We start from the raw sequence: 19,332 nt of genomic DNA on the forward strand, positions 1-19,332 counted from the left end.
TAGGGCTACAGGTGTGCACCACTGCACTGATCTCTTCAGGAAGATGCTGGGGACCCCCAACTCAGGTCCCCCATACTTGCACGCCACGTACTAACCGAACCACTTTCTAGCCGCCTGGTTAACCTTTGGTTTTGCTCTTCATATAGGTTTTGTTTTGCCAAGAAGTTTCAAGTCTTGTATATACAGAGATTTCAACAAAGGCCAGAGTGTTCATACCACACTGTCGGACAGGAAATGGAGTACAGGATAATGGGATGTGGAGCCTGACTGGCAGGTGGCAGGGACCCAGATGCAGTCCCATGGGGTGGAGTCCAGAGAGAAGGGACACAGATATCCCTATAGTCTATATTTACCCTGAGCACGTCACCTAAGGTGACATGTAGATATATCCAGAGCAGCCACCTGCAAGCTTACAAAGGGTATTAAGACAACGAATCTCTGGAAACTCAGAGAATAAATATTTATGGTACTTATGATACCAAGAAAAGTGTAGGTGTGTGAGAGACTTAGTCTAACTCCCCTGGAAGCAGGGTGTTTGTGGCAGTCTCTACCTGGTCATTTCTCCATGGCTGTCTAAGGCTCAGTCTGCACTTCTCTGAGGCCAGCCCTGGGCTCTCTGTGTGAATATCATACGTAGCCTGCCCTTCTAGAGAATCTGGGAGCCCGCCCAGCACGTGCTTTGGTCCAGAGTGCTAGTTCACGGAAAGCGAAAGGCCAGCTTTTGAATGCAGTGGGAGCCTTGGTGCTGTAGCCACCGTGAACTAGGGATGCAGCCCTGACTGAAGGAGAAAGCATTGCTCAGGAGCCGTAGGACTCTGGACAGAGAGTTCTCTCCACTCTGGCCGTCCACAGAGAGCTCCAGCAGACTGTCTATGGTGACCAGTGTCAGAGAAAGTAAGGGAAAGGGCACACATTACCAAGTCCCCCTTGTCACTCAGTCTTTTCCAGTTCTTCCTAACCTACCCTAATGAAAATGAAGCTCCCAGCCTAAAAAATAGGAAGATGAGGTACAGCCCTGTTACCCGACTTGCAGGGAGACTGCCTTTTGTTCCACTATTCATCCCACCTCAACCCCCGGGTCTTTGGGATAAGCAGGATATTATCAGAAAAACTCACTTTGGAGCATCACCAAACCGAAGTAGACAGAGGCGATTCTTATCCTAGACCAGGATGGAAGAGACCCCATGACTGAACACTACCTGAATCTCCAGTAGAGCGCATACTTGGTGCACCAGAGACACTCTCGGGAGACATCTGCCTGAGGGCAGACCTGGGTACCTGGTTGCTCTTTGATGCTTAGGAAAGCGGTTTCACCATTTGATTCGAACATTCTGTCATTTTTCACTAGACAAGAGTCATACGTCTAGCCAACTGGACACTTGGATTGCAGGACCCACAAATCAATAATTAGAAAAGTCATCAGTCATATCCTCCGCAATCAGTGTGTCTATTCTGTCCTTTACACATTGTCTGGGCTCCAGGGGGGGGATGGATACTTCCTAATGAAAGATCATGTGTAATGGTGACAGTCTCTCCATCCCACGAGAGAGTCTTTCCCCATCCTGTTCAAGTTAAGCTGAACGCATCAAGGCTTATTTAGGAGTGCTAAAAAGTACACTCGCCTTGGTCTACTATTAGAGGTGATGTTTTTATTCCTTCATTTCCTTCCTCCCATGTTATATGTCATTTTAAATAAAATATTTTGCTTAAAATTTTAAATTATTGCAAAAATTGATTACATTAATTTGGGGGGTGGGTAATTTTTATTTTGAGATAGGGTCTCACTTTGTAGCTAGGGCTGGTCTCAAATCCTGTGTTCCTTCTCTCATCCATAGTATTATGATTACAGGAACTTAATATGCAATTATAATTTTGCTATTAAATGTTTATTTTATTCATAAAACAGCTTCAGAAATCTTTGCTACAGCCTCTCATACTGAAGCCCCACGTACACACACACACACACAGGAATTGCCCGGTATTCTTTGTCATGACATGGCAGATTACTTCACTAAACACACTGTAACTCCCTCCATAAAACTGAGTTTCTGTCCGTTTCTGTGTAACCTAATGCCGAGTTTCCTCTGGAGCTTCGGATGAGAGCCTCAACCGACTGACTTATCAGTAAAGAACATAATAAACTTCAAAATCAGTTTGAAATGGTAATTAAACAACTTTGGTATCTTGTGGTTTAGCATATGGGCATATAAAATAAAATACATATCAGATACATTAAAAAATGAAGCCATGTCTCTCTGACAAGGCTGAACTCTACAAGAAATAAAAGGCCTCAATATCTAATTTCTCCTTTTCCCCCCAAAATTAACCAGACTTGCTTTTCTAGACATCTTCACTTGAAATGTGGCCAAGAAAATCTGCTATTAACATAAAATACTTTCACATTGGCCCTACTACCTAATGAACACATGAACATTAACTTCAACTCCCACAGTTACAAATTAAAAATGCTCCGTGTCTCACCAAGCAGTAAAAATGTGTCGCCTAACATGCGTACTGTCAGTGACATTCACAAGCATTGTTTGCTGTCATTTTTACTTCCACTCACACCCAAAGAGCTCAAGCGCACAGCTCTGGCCTCCCGTTAGCTTCTTCTCATGCTAGTCCCTGAACCTCGTTCCTCTCTGAGTCTCCCACCTTAGGGCGGCACACCAGCCTAGAAGATGGGTGTGGGCGTTGTCTCCTAAGGCCGCTGCAAGGGCGGTGGTCCTGGTGTGCTGTGGGTGCCCTGGAAAGCCAAACGTAAGGGGAAGAGCCAATCAGAAACATCTTTCTAAAAACCACTCAACCTGAAAACCCAGAGACTTATAAATTGATCATTTGTGCATTTATCCCGTGATGGGCACAAAACATGTTACATTCCAGATGTTTGGAAATACCTGTTAGAGAAAGATCTGTGATCGGTATATGATTCTTACCCTAGTGCCCAGCCCACACCCTGGCTGAGAGGAACCGAGCATTCACCAGGGATGTTGCCATTTATGAATAGAAACAAGGCCCATAACGTCAACTTGGAAGTAAAGAAATTGAAGTGAGATTTTTACCTGTGCTTTATCACGTTAGAGTTCTCATCACATCTTCCATGACAAGTGAAGGAAGAAGGAAGGACAGAGAAGCAGACAGCTGAGAGGGGAGAACTGAGATGGATCTTGCTCCCCACACCTCTGGGTTCTGCACGGGGCATACCCCAGTGTTAGCATAGGGCACAGTCCACAAATCTCTGAACTTGGCCCAACTAAGCAGCCATGTCCCTCCAGCCTGCTGCTGGAGAGCCTCATTGATGGACTCAGTCCAACACCCACCAGAGCTGTGTCTTCTCAAGGCCTAGAAACTCTCCCGGGTATTTGCTGAAGCTTCCTGTTGCCTCTTTGCCCTTCTGAGAGGCCTACTCCACACACGTAGAATGGCAGCCTGTACCAGGTTAGGACAAGTTCCACAGCACCGGAGAATCTGAAGATGCTCAGGAACACAACTCCTTGGGAGCAGGAAAAGGGTGGAAAGTGACCATCTGTGTGAGAGTTAGCTTTGTGGCACCATAACAAAACACCTGAAGCAATTAATTTTTAAAAGATAGGTTTATCTTTTAGAACATATTTGTTCTGTTACAATATATATATATATATATATATTACATACTTATATAGTAGTAACCATTTAAATCACATTTTTCAAATATTAGGTTTCTAAAACTAAATATAAGAATTTCAAACTGTAACTATGAGTTTTTTCTTTATAAACCAGAGTCTAATTAGAACCACAGGTGTGCGTGAGTGTAGGTCCAGCACTCAAGTGTAAGCAGCACCCATCAAGAAAGCATTCTTTCCCCAGCAACCACAGCTACCAATAGCTCTCAGCAAGGAGAGGGGTTTCATCAGCATCTTCTCCACCCAAGTTTTGACTCACAGTTCTGAAAATTCCAAGATCTTTGGAGTTTATATTTTCAGGACTTTTAAAAAAGTAGTGCTTCCAGTCAACATCTGGTGGGGCTGGCATATCTCATGAGCCAGGAATGATGGAAGAGATGGAGGTCGTCCCTTGAATGATGTGTCCCCCAGTAATTTAAGATTTCCATTAGGATATAGTATTGTTACCTTGGAGACCAGGGCCTTTCATTCAACTCAAAACAATCTGTATCAAAACTAAGAATGTGTGCATTATTTTTTCAAAAATAAGTGAAAAAACAAGCCACACACTGGAAGAAGATATTGCCACATCTGATAAAGACCTGGTGTTCAGGATACACAATGTAAATATGACAGGATTAAACACCCTGGATGGAGAAAGAACACATACACACAGCCTCTTCAGAGAAGGAAACAAATGCCCAGGTCACGTGAACAGATGGCCAGTCCACTTAGGAATGAATAAAAGGCAGACTAAAGTCGCAGTCTAAGAGATACCTATTCAATGGGAAAAACTATAAAAGTATGACATAAGAAATGTCCTGGAAGATGTGACGAGAACTCTAATGTGATAAAGCAAGTATCCTAAATCTGATCAATTTCAACACATTACTTGAGATGGTCACTAAAGACAACAGCAAAAGAAAACACGAGATTTCCATAGACCCAGTGCTATCCCTTGTAAACTTTATGTTGTATATATTGAGATTTTAGAATTAATTAGAGGAAAGGTTTCCATTCTTAATGACTTTTATGAGCATACAGTCACAAAAAGAAAAGTAATCATGGAATTTCTAAACATGGTTTCCCTCACACTCTGGGCGGTCGGGATCCCTTTTGAATGCGGTTTTCTGGCACTGGCACCACCTCTCCACACCATGCCCCCTCTAGCACTCCAGGTATTCTGTGCAGAAGGGCGAAGTGGAGGGCGAGCCCACCCACACTCCTCTCCGGACCTTGACAGACTGGTGAGGGTCTGACAGGAAGACAGCATCAGTGACCCCATGCCTGGTGAAGTGATGTCATAAAGGGCGCCACATCTCAAACCACTCACTGCCCACACTGTCCTCTCAAGCTCTGAGCCTCCATGAAGAAAGTCATGCCCACTGATGCTGTGAAGAGGCCCGAGTCACAGGGAGGACCACAAGCTAGGGCTTCGTGACATTCCCAATGGAACCCCACTCTGGAGCGCCTCAGCTCTGGTGCCACAGAGGACAATGAGGAAACTTCCAGACAACTCCAGTGTCTCCTAGTGCTCGGGACTCCCTAGTTCCCCAGGGCCTCCCACTCCACCTTTCCTGTGGGTCTGACCCACTTCACCTGAGATGACAATAAAATGGTTCTGTTAGGCCATCAGTTGGGCAGCTTGTCCGGTGGCAGTGGAGGGGTGAACCATTCCACTCACAGGGGACCCTAGCAGTAGCACACAGTCTCCATCTCTGTTTCAAACCAGACACTGACTGCTGATTCCGGGTCCCACAATTGGCCTCCCACTTCCTACACACTTGACCCTTGGTGTCTTGATCTCTTCACCCACAGTAACTGGTGAGCTCAGCCATCTCTTCAATGAACAAAACACCTGGGTTCCTTGAGGTGTCCCCTAAGGATGCCGTGGGAGGGGCTGGGCTTGGAGACCAGGAGGCCTCATCTGAGCCTCCTGCCAAGGGCCTGTGACTGCCACTTGACACTTCAGCATAAAGGCATTGAGCAGAGGGGCAGGTCACAAAGTCACCATGTCAACCTTCCTGCCCATCACAACCCCAGGGGGTTTTGTCCCAAGGTGGGGGAAGGGCTCTGCAGGTAGTTGGGGGAAGGGTACCCCCCAGCAGCTGCCTCCCCAGTCCCCGTGCTCTGAGTGTACCAGGTGGAGTGCTGCCATTGGCGGTAGGACACAGCGGTGGTCCTCAAGCCCTGGGTTCAGGCAGGGGTGGTGGGGGAAGAGGCCGGGAGTGGCTGTCCTCCAGCCTACATGTGACCTTCCACAGCGTGCCAAGAGTTGGTGAGGTCCCAGGGACAGAAGACCATAGGGATTCTCAGGCCCCCATGCCTTGCTCCGCACTCTTTCTGCTCCTGCTCCTGCTGCCTCCTCACATTGTTACAGCTGGGAGCCTCCGATACCATGGCCCTGGCTGGAAACTCTTCCCCCGCCTGGGCAAAGGCTTCAGAACGTACAACCAACGCCAGATCCAACACATGAGGCAAAACTTGCGCCAGGGTCGAGCTGAAGAGGACTGTCAGGGTATTTTCGACCTCTACTTCATCCTGGACAAGTGAGTTTCCCTCCTGCACGGTCCCTAAAGAGCCCTTGGGCATCAGTGGTAGGTCTGACTCTGCAGGACAGGCAAGATCATTGTGGCCAGACCCCAGGATGTAGGCTGCTGTCACAGACTTCCTGAATACAGGGAGGCCAACACGGGCCTTCTAGATGGCTCTGTCCCCAGCATCTTGACCCTGATCTGGTCACCATACCCCTCAGGCCCAGGGGCTACTGGGAGGCACCTTTTCTACCATGTGAACTACTCACAGAGGGACCTCGGAGATTGCCACTGCCGCTGTGGGCACTCTCAAGCCTTGCTGCTCAGAATAATCTTGGTTTGACTGCCCTAAGGATTCAGCTTCTTTCTCCCAAAGCAAGAGCCGTGGACAATTCCTATCCTGGGGAGGGTCTCTTTTTTCTGTGTGGTAGGTAAGCTGAACTGGTCTTTAGACCCCTCCTGGCTGTCAAGGGAGGGACTGGAGACTGGATCTGAGAGCCAGAGAGAGGCTCGGGGTTCTCTGGTGGTGTCCCATCTAAGTATCCAATTCTTGACTTACAGAAATTTGCAATGTGCTCTTAATTTCTATAAGATGGGAAAACATGTTTCCACTCTGATCTCCCGAGTTCAGCCGTATGACTTGTTGGTATTTTTCTCCTTTATTTCCATCCACGTATGAAATGTATTTTTACCACTTCATCGCCATTTCACTCCCCTCCCCACTAACCCCCTACTCCATCTCCCTTCTACTTCCGGGTTTATTTGTTTGTTAATGACCCAGTGAGCTTCATTAGGTCGTTTGCAGGAGCATGGGCGCCCAAGCTGTGGTTACACCACTGGAGAAACTCTCTCTCCCTCTCCAAGCAGCCATTAACCACAAATAAACCCTCGGGGGGGGGGGGGGGAGGGTTGGTCCCATAACAGTATTGATGACCCTGGTCTTATGGAGATCTTGGGCAGGCAATCCTAGCTGCTGTGATTTCAAGCATTCAACAGCCATGTCATGCCAGCTTTTGATTTTTTTTTTTTAACCCAATCTTGGGTGATATTCCCTTGACCTTAGAGGGTGTAATATAAATGTTTCATTTTGTCTGAGTGTTTGACTCATTCAACTTGGAAGCAGTCATTTCTCTTTAATCAGTTATGAGCTTCTGCAATTGCTGCTGCTCATTGATAAAAACAAACAGACAAAAGCATTGGTCGTGGCAGTAATCTGCAGGCATTCTAGGTAACAGAGTTTTTTAGACGGAAGTGTAATGGGCACATTGTAGCCGTCCAGCAAAAGACCAGCAGTAGCTTCCCCACTGAAGTCCATGATCTCCTCTGCCCCAGGCTTTTGACTAGGTTTTTCATGACCAGATAGGACTCACATGCAACCAGAAGGCAACTGGTCATCCCTAACAGACCTGCTTCAGTTGCATTAATGGGCACAAGGCTTGCTTGGCCGGTAGTGTGGCATACAGGTTCCACAGCTGAGTGAGCTGACAATTTCTCCCATAGCCTGCATAGACCTCCCGGCAAGGTGGGGACTAGCCAGCAAGGGAGGTAACTTCCAGGGCAGTTCCTGCTTGATTTCTCTGTGTCCCTCTTCTGGAGTGTATGGTGTCTTTGGCAATAGGGTCTTAGCATCTAGTTCTTATGGGAAGCTAAGAGCAATGGCAAGTGCCTGTGTCGCTTTGGGGGCCTCCCTGACCAGTAACTCTGAGGGAGATAGCCCACCTCTGGCCCACCCTTCAAGTTTTTATTTTATTTTATTTTACTTTTTAATCAGATTGCAGAGTGTCACATTTCTTTAAGGCTTTTTCTTTTTTTCCGTATAGAATAAAGACACCGCAAGACCAAGTTCTTAGCATAAAGGAGATTTTTTCCCTGAGAGGGACAAAGGGCAGGGACTAAGAGACAAAGACGACAGGAGATAAAGGATGAGGGAGAAGGGGGTATCTGTCCTGGGGGAGAGGGAGGTGGGGGCACAAAGGACCGCCCCTGGATAGAGAGGAGACAGACGTGGTCCATAGGCAAATGGCAGTTTATAAAGGTAAAGGGGGAACCCCTGTGTTAGGATGAGGTGTTTGATTTTAATTGGGTATCTTAATTAGGTGACCTCGAGGGGACTTCTGATTGCTGGACTTCAATACTTTGATAGCTGGACCTTGCTAGTCAGCCTCAGGAGGAGGAAGTGACCGAATAAGGGAATGGACCCTGGTGGCCAGCTTTAGGAACGTTATCTGATGTTTTTAGCAGGCAGAGGGAGTGGGGGAGAAGGGCAAGGCCTGCCAGGGCCACGTGCTCGAGTGGGCTAGTGTCTCTTCAGTTGTTCCTACCCTTACCGACTCCTCTCCCCGACCCCCTACTCTGCCCCCTTTCTACCCTCGGTGACTCTCTTCCCTTCCACGTCCCTCTGCTTCCACATTTCATGGGTACACGGGCTCTCCTACCCTCCTACTACCCTCCCCCTTCCCCTTAACGCCTCCTTTTCCCTTCTCATGGGCCTCTTTCTCATTTCTTAGGATATACACACACTCCCACATAGATGCACACACATAAAAACTAGAAGCTAGGACTCACATACCTTAAAAGAAGTTTGAACAAGGTACCCCACACTGGTGAGCAATGCTGCTCACAGAAGACATGGGTTATTACATGAAAATCTCAGTGCCAGACATGGATACCTCTCCATAAGCTATTGGTTTGGGGACCCCCAGAGGTACCCAAAACAACACAAGCTATTGCCATTTCTCTTGGCTGTCCACCTGATTGCTGAAGACATCACATACTGTCATTATAGGACACAGAGAAATCAACCTTGAACTGACCAAGACTCCCTCCCTCTCTCTCTCTCTCTCTCTCTCTCTCTCTCTCTCTCTCTCTCTCTCTCTCTCTCTCTCTCTCTTTCTCTCTCTCTGATGTATAGCTTTCATAGCCCTACAAGGTGCTATTCAGCCTGATGAAGGGGGAAAACATTAGGGATATTTATCCAGCACTGGGCACTACTGACCTGCCAGGCAAGGCATATAGTTCAATAGTAGCATGGGAGTCACAATAATTTCATTTTTCTTTATGATGGAAGAAAATTCCACTGTGTATATATGCCATGTTTTCATCTGGACAGGTTCCATTTCCCTGCTATTGAGGGAAAATGAACAAAGATAAGCAAGTATCTCTGTGGTAGGAACAAAGATAAGCAAGTATCTCTGTGGTAGGGTAGAGAGTCCTTTGAGTATATGCCCATACATGTATTTCTGGGTGCATAGTATTTTTTGCTTTAGTTTTTGTTGTTGTTGTTTTCTTGAGAAATGTCCATACTAACATCCATAGCACTGCCAGTGGTTTATAATCCACCAACAGTGAACAAGGATCCCCTTTCTTTACCCCCTCACCAGCCCTAACTAGTGCTGGTTTCTGGTGACTGCCATTCTGATAGGATAGAGGTAGATGCTCCAGGTGGTTTTAGTTGATACTTCCCTGATGGCTAAAGATGGTGAACACTTTATCTACTAGTCACTTGAATTCCTTCTTCTTGAGAATTCTCTATTCAATTCCTCGGCCACCACCACCACCCTTTTACCTGGGAGGCTTGTTGTCCTGTTGGTTAGGTACTTAGCTCCTTGTCTGTTCTGGATAGGAATCCTCTGTCAGATGATTATCTAGCAAAGATTTTCTCCTGTTCTCTGTGGGTTACATTTTCATCAAATTAACTATTCCCTTTGCTATAGAGAGGCGTTTTCATTTCCTATGGTCCTACTTGCTGATTGTTGGCTTTATTTACTGAGGAATGGGAGCCTCATTCAAAGTCCCTCCCTACGCCTGTATCTTGTGGTGTTTTCCCTACTTTCCCCCTGCAGCTTCGGGGCTCCCAGTCCGACATTAAGGTCTCACATCCATTTGGAGTTGGTTCCTGTGCAAAGAAAGACACATGGTTCTCCTTTTATTCTTTTACACGTAGATCCTCAGCACCGTTTGTTAATGAGGCTGTTTCTCCACTGTATGGCTTTGGTGCCTCTGTCAAGTCCTCGGGTGGCTGGAGATGCATGGGGTTATCAGTGGGTGCTCTAGTCTGTTCCACGGATGAATGTGTCTGGTTTCTGTGCCAGCACCATGCTGTTTTTTGTTTGTTATTATGGCTCTACAGTATAACTTGAAATCAGATATGCTGATATCTCCAGCATTGTTCTTTTGCCAGTTTTTATGCGTTTTGTAGTTTTACAGTGTTTTCAAGTCTTTTACACTTCCACAGAAATTTAAAGATTTTTTTTTATTTCTATGGAAAAAATGGCATTGAAATTTTGATGGAGATTGCACTGAATCTATAAACTACTTCTTCTAGGACTGCCGTTTATACAATGCTAAATTCTTCTAATCCACCAGCATAGGATGTCTTTCCATCTTCAATATCTTCCTCAATTTCTTTCTTCCACGTCTCAATATTTACGTTGTGCTCTAGCACTTCTGTGGACAAGTGTATTTCAAGGCTTTTGTTTGAAGCAATTGTGAATACAGCTGTTTCCTCGATTTCTTTCTCATAGTTTGCAATTGGTGTTTAAGAAGGATGCTGGATTTTACACAGTGTATCTTGCCACTTTGCTGAAAGTGTTTAGCAGCTTTAAGAGTTCTCTAGAGGACCCTGGAGGGTTTTGTGCAGGGACTCATACCATCTGCAAAGAAGGGCACGCGCCTTTCTCTTTCCCATCCCTGCCTCCCTCTCTCCCTCTTGTCTGATTGCTTTAGCTAAGGTTTCTGTCAGTTATATCAAACAGGAGTGCAAAGAGGATACCCGGATTTTGTCCTTAATCTTAGTGGGAATGTTGGTTTTTCCTCCATTTACCGGCATGATATCTGTAGGTTTATTGTAGAGTTTTCGTCATGTTTTGATATATCACCTCTGTGTTTTCAGGGCTTTTGTCATGAAGTGATGTTGGATTTTGTCAGATCTTTTCTGCATGTATTGAGATGATCATGTGACTTCTGTCCTAGAGTCCACTTACATGGTGTATTATTTTTATTTATTTTCATTTGTCAAACTATCCCTGCATTTCTGGAATAAAGCCAATTTCATCATGATGCTGATCTTTCTGATATGTTCACAAGTATTGAGAATTTTTATATCTGTAGTCATTGATGGGTACTGGTCTGTAATTTTATCTTTTTTATTGTTTTGTCATCCTCTGGTTTATATTATCAGGGTAATAATGGCTTTGTATAAAGTATTTGGAAGCATTTCTTCATTTTTCTATGGTATTGAATGATTTGGAAAAGATTAGTGTTTATTCTTTAAAGATCTAGTAGAATCCTATGGTAAATTCATCTAAGCTTAAATTTGTTCAGTTGGGAGATTTTTTTTTAAATTACAGTTTCAATCTCATTGCTTGTTTTAGATCTGGTTAAATTTCTTAATTCATCTTGATTTAACTTGGTAGGCCATATGCATTAGAGATCCATCCATTTCATTCAGATTTTCCAACTTAGTGGAATATATACCTTAAAATTTTCCTGAATTGCATTGGTGTCTGTTGTAATGTCTCCCTTTTAATCTAATTTTGTCAGTTTGGATCTATTTTTTCCAAAAAAAAAAACAACAAACAAACAAACAAACAAACAAAACCCTCTTTTTTCCCATTGATTTTTTTCATTTCTATTTATAATTCATTAATCACTGTCCCACTCCTAATTCTTTTTTTACATCTATTAATTAGGGGGTTGGCTTGATAGGTCCTAAGATGTATTATTATTCATGTGAAATTGGTCTGGTTTTTCAGTTAGACTCTTATAGCTATGAACTTTCCTCTTAAGGCTGTTTTTATTGTATCATGTAGGTTATTGTATCATTGTACATTATGATTTTGTTTCTAGTCATCGCTAGAACTTTTTGATTGAATTTTTTTTAATTGCTTCAATGGCCCGGTATTGAATGAGTATTGTTGTTTAGTATGGTGTGTTGTTAAATCTCCATGTGTCTGTGTATTTTCTTGAGATTCTCTGTGGCTGGTTTCTAGTTTTATTCTACTGTGTTCAGAATAGAATTAAAAAAAATCAACTTTCCTGAATTCTTATGAAAGGTCTGGGAGTCCTAACTCAGGTCCTCACACTTACACAGCACCCAGTTCACCCACTAAGCCGTATGTCCAGCCCTTTGGAAATATTTTCTATGCCTTTGTTTGAGATTATTCTCTATTTTCTATGCCCCTAGTTCCTAGATTTTGCCTTTTTATGCTGTCCCAATGATTGCACATGTTCACTTTTTTAAATGTTATCATTATCCTTGATTGAATATTTCCATTTCTCTATGCTTTTCTCAAGCCCTCATATTCTGTCCTCTCGTAATCCATTCTGTTTGTGAGTCTTTCCACTGAGTATTTCATTTACTTATTAGTTTCCCTAGTTTCCAGCATTTCATTTTGGTTCCCCTTCAGCATTTCTATCTCTTCGCTGAATTCCGTTCTCATACCCTTTACTGACTCCTTTATCTCGTGCAGCTGTTTGGGTTCTCTAGTGGTCGGAAGCTGATCCGTGTCCTGCTTCATTTCTTCATACACATTTATAACCACTCTTCATCTGTTTACTCTGCGTGCAGGGACAGAGCAGGAGAAAATAGGCCCAGGGATCTCAGAGTCCTGATGGGACAGCCCCTGGCTCTTGTACTAATTGGAAATGACAACCCCAGGGCAGAAATGAGCAGATCTGCAGCTGCCTTCTTTGGCAGCACCTGCTAGAAATGCTGATCTTGGCTCAGGACAGCCAGGCTTTGCAGGATGCTCAGGACGCTGTGAAGCATAACTGCCCCCAGCACTGGGCCATCATAGCCAAAGCCCAGGAATTTCCCTTCATTCTGCTGTGGATGCTGGGAAATATGGAGGAATGTATGGAATCTGTGGCTATCTGTTACTTCCCTTATCACTGTGACAGGATACTTGACAGACTTTATTTGTATTTCTCTAATGTGGGGAAGAGTGGGAAAGAATACATCTGTCTGACAATTCTTCATGGCAAAGTTTGTGTCGTGGATGGGTTTTCAGAGTCAAAGCTTGCCCGGTAATTGCTAAACACTGCAGAGTCACCTAAATGCATAAACCACCCATGAGACTTGAAGGAAGATCTGGGTTCTGCCCCTTGATGGTGTAACTATTGTAAAGCAGACAAACAGAAAACAATGGAGAGCTTTTATTTGGTTTATAAATGGCTCAATGGTCCAGTCTACCCTGGTGAGGAAGACATGACAGCTGCAACTGGTGTGCCATGGTGGCCAACCAAAAAGCAAAGAGCTTGGAAGACCTACAACCCTCAAGACCCAACCTGTGCCCCAGATGTTCCACAACCAAAGAGTGATCTCACCTGAGGAGTAACCTTCATCCCTAAGAACCCAAGAGTTCGAGGAAGGAACTATAGGCCAAGCCCGGGTCACCCTCTAGGCTTTTCCTAGTGTCCCGCCTTCTGATGACAATGGTGCCACTAACCCTGTTCCACCTATTCATGGACAGGCCTAAGAACTGGCAAGTTAAAAGTCAGTAGAGGCAGGGTGGAGAGCCTCACACACCAGAACACTGGGTAGCTCTTCCAATCAAGACATCCTCCCTCATTGTGAGACTACATAGCCCTCACCCAGCATAACCAGGCACTGTGGTGAGCCACTAAAGGCCCTTCTTGGGACCTCACAGTCTCAGTAGATGAGGCTGTTTGGCTACCTTCTGTTCACTACTGGCCCTGAGGAAAGTCACCCTTCATGATGACCCACCATGGCACCCAGTGGAAGACTAGGAAGGCTGAAACTACCCCCTCCCTACCCTATGATGTTATGTCATACCTTGACATGTGTCTCCTCTGTCTTCAGGTCAGGCTCTGCGGCCAAACACTGGAAGCACGTTTATTCATTTACGGAGAATTTGGTGAAGAAATTCCAGAAGTATGGCTTCTCCTGGCTCTTGTCTCCTCTGTGCTTCAAGGGAGTAGCCCTCTGAGAGACAAAGAGCATGTCTCTTAGACTTGATGGACATGAGGTTCCTTCATAGATGGCACATAGATCCAGGCTGGTGTGCTAACATGGGGGGCAGAGTCCAGTGGGGTATCTGCAGCACTGGCTGATCCTGCTTTGGGGTTAGGTGTAGTACAGGGACAGAGTCTGCCCTCTTGGACTCCTCAGAGTAGAAAGGAAGGATGTCATGGTAGGTGTTAACTTACACCTAGTATAGGATGCTCAGGGCCAGAGGAGTGGATTGGGGAGCTTGTCATGAAAAGGCAAAAGAAAGGCAGCAGCCCTCAGATAAAAGTTTCAGGGTCCTAGAGAAACTGGAAATGTGAACTGAGTCCTCAAGCCCAGAGAATGAACAGGGTCAGAGGGTGACATTACTGTGATCACAATACTTATTGGACACAACTTAAGAGAGGTGTCTATAGCTCAGAGGTTCAGAGGGTTTCAGTCTACCCTTCCCAGGCATGGCAAGAGGAACGTGTAGCCAAGGCTAGTCACACCATGGTAGACCATAGCAGAGGCTATTCACACCGTGGTAGACCAAGAAGAAGAAAGCTAATGGCAGGGACAGGGACCAGACTATAACTGTCAATGGTCTGCACTTGATGATCTGCTTCGGCCAGCTAGATGCCACTTCAAGATTCTATAGCTACCCAAAATAGTTTTACCAGATGGAGAGCAAATGCTGAAAACATGGAACTGTGAGAGATGTTTCCAACTCAAACTATAGCAGTTACCCCCAGTAAGTGGGTGTTCCTTTAGACTAAGGAGTCAAGGTAACTCAGGAAAGGCTGGGAGAAGAGGACCACAGGCAGCTTAGGGACAAAGCCACAGCAGACATCATGCTAAGCCAAGGGGATCTGATTTCTCCTACTGTGAGCCATAGGGAGAGAGAGGAAGGGGGGGCTGTGTGTGTGTGTGTGTGTGTGTGTGTGTATGTGTGTGTGTGTGTGAAGGGTTTCCCAGACAGAGAGTGATCTCCTTGAGTTGGAGGCAGGAAGGGTGAAGAAAGGTGCTAGAAATACCAAGAATTTGATATCCAGGCCCAGGGATGATGATGCCCCTATGGGAGAGTGTGGGAGCTTCTTTGCCTGTTCATAGCAGGTGATATGAGTGTGTACATATGAAAGATGAAAGGATAGAAGACAAGGGGAGAAAAGAGAGATGGAAGGGGAGATAGAGAGGGAGGGGAAAGAGAAAGAGGCTGAGGAAGAAGAGAGTCAAAGCATGGGATGGAGCTGGGGGTTGTCCTGACTTTCTCTTTCTTCCCTGGACCTACATATCTGCGTGGGCTTTAGAATCCTTTGCCATTTTTACCTTAACACCCCACCTCTGAATGTCCCCAGTGCAAAAGAGATGGGATGGGAGCAGGGCATTTGTGCGTGTCTGGTCCCCGACAGGCTGATGATCTAGTGTACTGGCTTCGTCCCTAGCTCTAAACTGCGGATGTCCTTCATTACCTACTCAACAGATGCTGACATTCTCATGCCACTCACCTCAGACAGGTAAGTGTTGCTCTGACTCCTAAGCCTAGCCCAGTGGCCAGGACACTTGGATCTTGAGGAAACTGGGGGTTTGTAGAGACCTCTGGAGTCTCCCAGCATCACCCATCCGTAGGGGACTTATATACCTAAACTGACCCCCAGCCCTAGTTTGTTAGCACCCTTGGGCCTGTACTCAAGCAGAACTCATAGGCCTGATACTTCTAGAAGGGAAGGGAATCAGGCCAGGGCTCTGTGACAGGAGCTAGTCAGTCACTCCGCAAGGTGACATGGCCCCCTTCAGCCCTACACAGTAAATGATAGACTACTCAGGAGGAGGGTGACCATGGCATTGGGTTGCCCATTCAGAATGCATGTACCCCCCGTGAATCCCTAGCTTAAATCCCAGAATGTTCTCCAAGGAATTAACAGGCAAGGTCTCTGTCTGAAACTCCAAGGCCTGGGTGCCCAAAAACATAGATGAACTCAAAGAAATCCAGGCCTTCCTGTGGGACCCACCGAATTCCCTGCCCCTCCTGCCTCAGTGCTCAGGAGATCAGAGAAAGGCCCAGCTCAGAAGGGAGCGACAGGGCCTCTTGTCCCATGCCCTCCTTCAGCCAGGTGGTCTGCTCAGTGGACAAGGCCGGGGGACAGCTTGGAGATGTTTAGCCACTGGCAATGTCCTTCATGATGCTTTTCTTTTTTATTCTTTTAGAGAAGCAATCGACGATGGCCTTTTCAGACTCCAGAAACTGGTGCCTGAAGGACGTTCATACATGCAGAAAGGATTTATGAAGGTACACCCAGCTGCAGCCACCTCTGGGTGCAGGCTCAGTGTAGAGTGCCTCTGAGGTCATTTCACTGTATCACCGTTTTGTTTTCTTCTTCATTTGATGGCAGGCGAATGAACAGATCCGAAATGCCACCTTGGGAGGTGAGCCGCTTGCACCTTCAGTGGGGCAGGGCCCACAGAGCTGGGCCCCCTACAGAGTCTCTGTGCACACCCTGGATCTCTTCAAGTCTGACTCTTGAAGCTGTTGCTCCCCTCTCTGCACAGCTGACCCCTCTGAGCACAGCACCCCCCTCAGGAGGAGGCTACGTGTGGTCATCTGTAGGCTTTGCTCTCACTGGTCCTTGGCCTACAGATGTGCTGGGAAATAGAAAGAAGAAAACACAGGGCCTGAGCAGACTGGGGACCCTGTGCTGGAAACCAAGGCTTGGCTTCCCTCTGGCTGCTAAGTATTTGTTTCTACCTCTTGCTTTGTTTGGCCAGCTTCCTAAGCCCAGGAATCAACCATGCCCCGCCAAGACCTGTGTCCCTCTGGACTACAGGCTTTATGGAATCCAGTGGGGGAATTCGATGAGAGGTCCTGTCATCCCGTGCCTAAGACTTTCTGCCATGGAGTCTTGTGGCCAGCAAGAAAGTAGTTAGTATGACAAAAACTTACATTTTATTATGTTGAGGGTCATCACACAAGGCTCACACTCTAAATTCCTCACCAAGTCCTAAGCCTTTCTTCCTAAAACTCCTCACCTGTGTGATGTATCTTAGCTGAAGGTCTGGTATAGTCTCTAACAGAAGTCTCTGATTGAAGGGTCAGGATCCTGGGAGAAACTCCCCAGCCACTGGGCACATCAAGGTGGTATTTCTCCAGATGTATAGAACAGAACATTGCTCTTGGTCTCTGCTTATATACTGTCCAGTGGGCGTCATGGGTTCTAGGACTGTGTCTAGTTAGCTTGAGTGGGTGATGTCACCGGGTTCTGGTTCTCAGGCACAGCCCTGGGTGTAGTGGGGTTCCTGACTAAGCTATTCTTACATGTCTAAAAGGCTCGTTGCTCACTGGGCATACTGTTCACAGTAAGATGTTCCTAATGTTGAGCCTGACGCTGGCCCCAGGCTCCACCTGACTCACTGGCCATCCTCATCAAGGAAGGCCCTCCTGCTTCTCCACCAGCCCAGGGCAGAGGTTCCATAGCCAGGGGATAAGAGGCCAGGCCTGCTAGTAGAGTCTCAGACCCCTCTGGTTCCTAAGCGATAGAATAGGTAGTGAGTAAGTCTTCTTGTCACTCTGTGAGACCAAGGAGTGAAGAGCAACCAACTCTAATGCAGTGGACAGTGCTGGGTGTGCAGCCTCACCCACTAGGACCACTCCAGAGTCTTTCCCGCCAAGCCCACCCACTTCTGGCTTCTTCCGCAGGCAACAGTGTCAACAGCGTGATTATCGCTCTGACTGACAGGCCATTGATGATACACTCGTATAAGGAGACCTTGGAAGAGGTGAGGCCAGTCCACAAGTGTCAGCATTTGCCTCTGGCATCTGGGGCGTTATTTTCAGCATCTTCTTTCTTTTAGGCCAACAAAGCTCGGAGAATGGGAGCAACCGTTTACACCGTGGGTGTGCATGAGTATAACAAACAGCAGGTACTTCAGACCAGGTGACCAAGTGCCCCTGCATAGTCTACTAGAGCAAGATTGTAAAGACATCTTTACAATGCCAAGAAGGTGGTATTCTCATCTACCCAAGGTCCTGGGGGCTAGAATTAGCCCCTGCAAAAGGGTAGCTCACTTGGTTGAGTAAGCCAACCCCCTATGTAGAATGGGTGGGAGAGCTTCCCATGCCTTAATTTTTTGGGCTTTCAGTGAAAGCCAGTGAGTGTTTGACACATTCCTGTCACCATAGCCTGAGGGCAACAGTCCCTGCCCCAAGTCTGGGAACCAAGTCTGGGAGCCTCATGCTTCTGGTTCCTGGCTCGGAGGTTCAAACCAGTTACTTTTCTCCTATCATAGATAATCGAGATCGCAGATAGCCCAAATAACAGTTTTGGGGTTGACAACGGGTTCCCTGCTCTGCAGGACATCATTGACATGGTAAGTGGGGTGCGGAAGACTGGGGGACCCGGTCTACCTTCTCCGAGACTTACTAGCCTGTCCATTCCATATCTCTCTCAGCTTGTTTCCAAGTCCTGTACTGAAGTGCTATCCGTGGAGCCTTCCAAGGTGTGCATAAAAGGTAAGAGCCAAAGGGTCACAGACCTGGGCAAACGGTGTAACTCAAGAGAGTATGCACTATAACACGAATTGCTATACAGTCTTAAAAAAAAAAAAAAACTGAGCCAGATATTGGGGTGAGAGCTGAAAGATCAGAGAAACAGAACAAGCCACAGCCAACCTCACCTCGACAACTCCTCAGCCAATCCTGTTTCCATGAATCCTCAGACTGAAAGCCTCTGAGTCCTCCCTCATTCCTGAACGTCTCAGGTGAACTGCTTTAGTTCCTGTCTCCTCAGGCCTTATACACCGTTCTCCACACAGCCAAGTCACTTCCTAGAATTAAAGGTGTGTGTGCTTCCCAAGCAAGGACATGAGATCCCAAGTGCTGGGATTAAAGGCGTGTGCCATCACACCTGGCTCTGTTCCCTGTGTGGCCTTGAACTCACAGAGATTCGGACAGATCTCTGCTTCCCGAGTGATAGGATTAAGGGTGTGTGTGCCACCACTGTCTGGCCTCTATATCTAATTTAGTGACTGGCTCTGTCCTTTGATCCCCAGATAAGTTTATTAGGGTACACAATATATTGGGGTACATAATATATCACCACAGCGTACATTTGCATGAGTGTGTATGGCTGTGGTATTGTTTCTGAGTGCGGTTTGTATGGAGTGTACATCCTGTACATCGTGCTTCCATGATATGTGTGGCACATGTGATAAT

The 19,332-nt window shown here is 46.3% G+C and overlaps 1 protein-coding gene across 1 annotated transcript in view; it reads left to right on the forward strand.

Moving 5' to 3' along the window:
• Window positions 1-5,692: 5,692 nt before the first annotated feature.
• The window catches only part of Antxrl (ANTXR like), a 29,413-nt gene continuing 15,773 nt past the window's right edge, over window positions 5,693-19,332 (forward strand). The window contains 10 exon segments of the mRNA XM_006976741.3: window positions 5,693-5,804; window positions 5,906-6,190; window positions 13,998-14,069; window positions 15,569-15,640; window positions 16,332-16,413; window positions 16,517-16,550; window positions 17,818-17,897; window positions 17,973-18,041; window positions 18,408-18,488; window positions 18,570-18,630. Coding sequence (XP_006976803.2) covers window positions 5,964-6,190; window positions 13,998-14,069; window positions 15,569-15,640; window positions 16,332-16,413; window positions 16,517-16,550; window positions 17,818-17,897; window positions 17,973-18,041; window positions 18,408-18,488; window positions 18,570-18,630 — 778 coding nt within the window. The 5' untranslated portion in view covers window positions 5,693-5,804; window positions 5,906-5,963.

This window comes from Peromyscus maniculatus, chromosome 9, assembly GCF_049852395.1.
Source record: "Peromyscus maniculatus bairdii isolate BWxNUB_F1_BW_parent chromosome 9, HU_Pman_BW_mat_3.1, whole genome shotgun sequence".
Taxonomy (NCBI): Eukaryota; Metazoa; Chordata; class Mammalia; order Rodentia; family Cricetidae; genus Peromyscus; species Peromyscus maniculatus.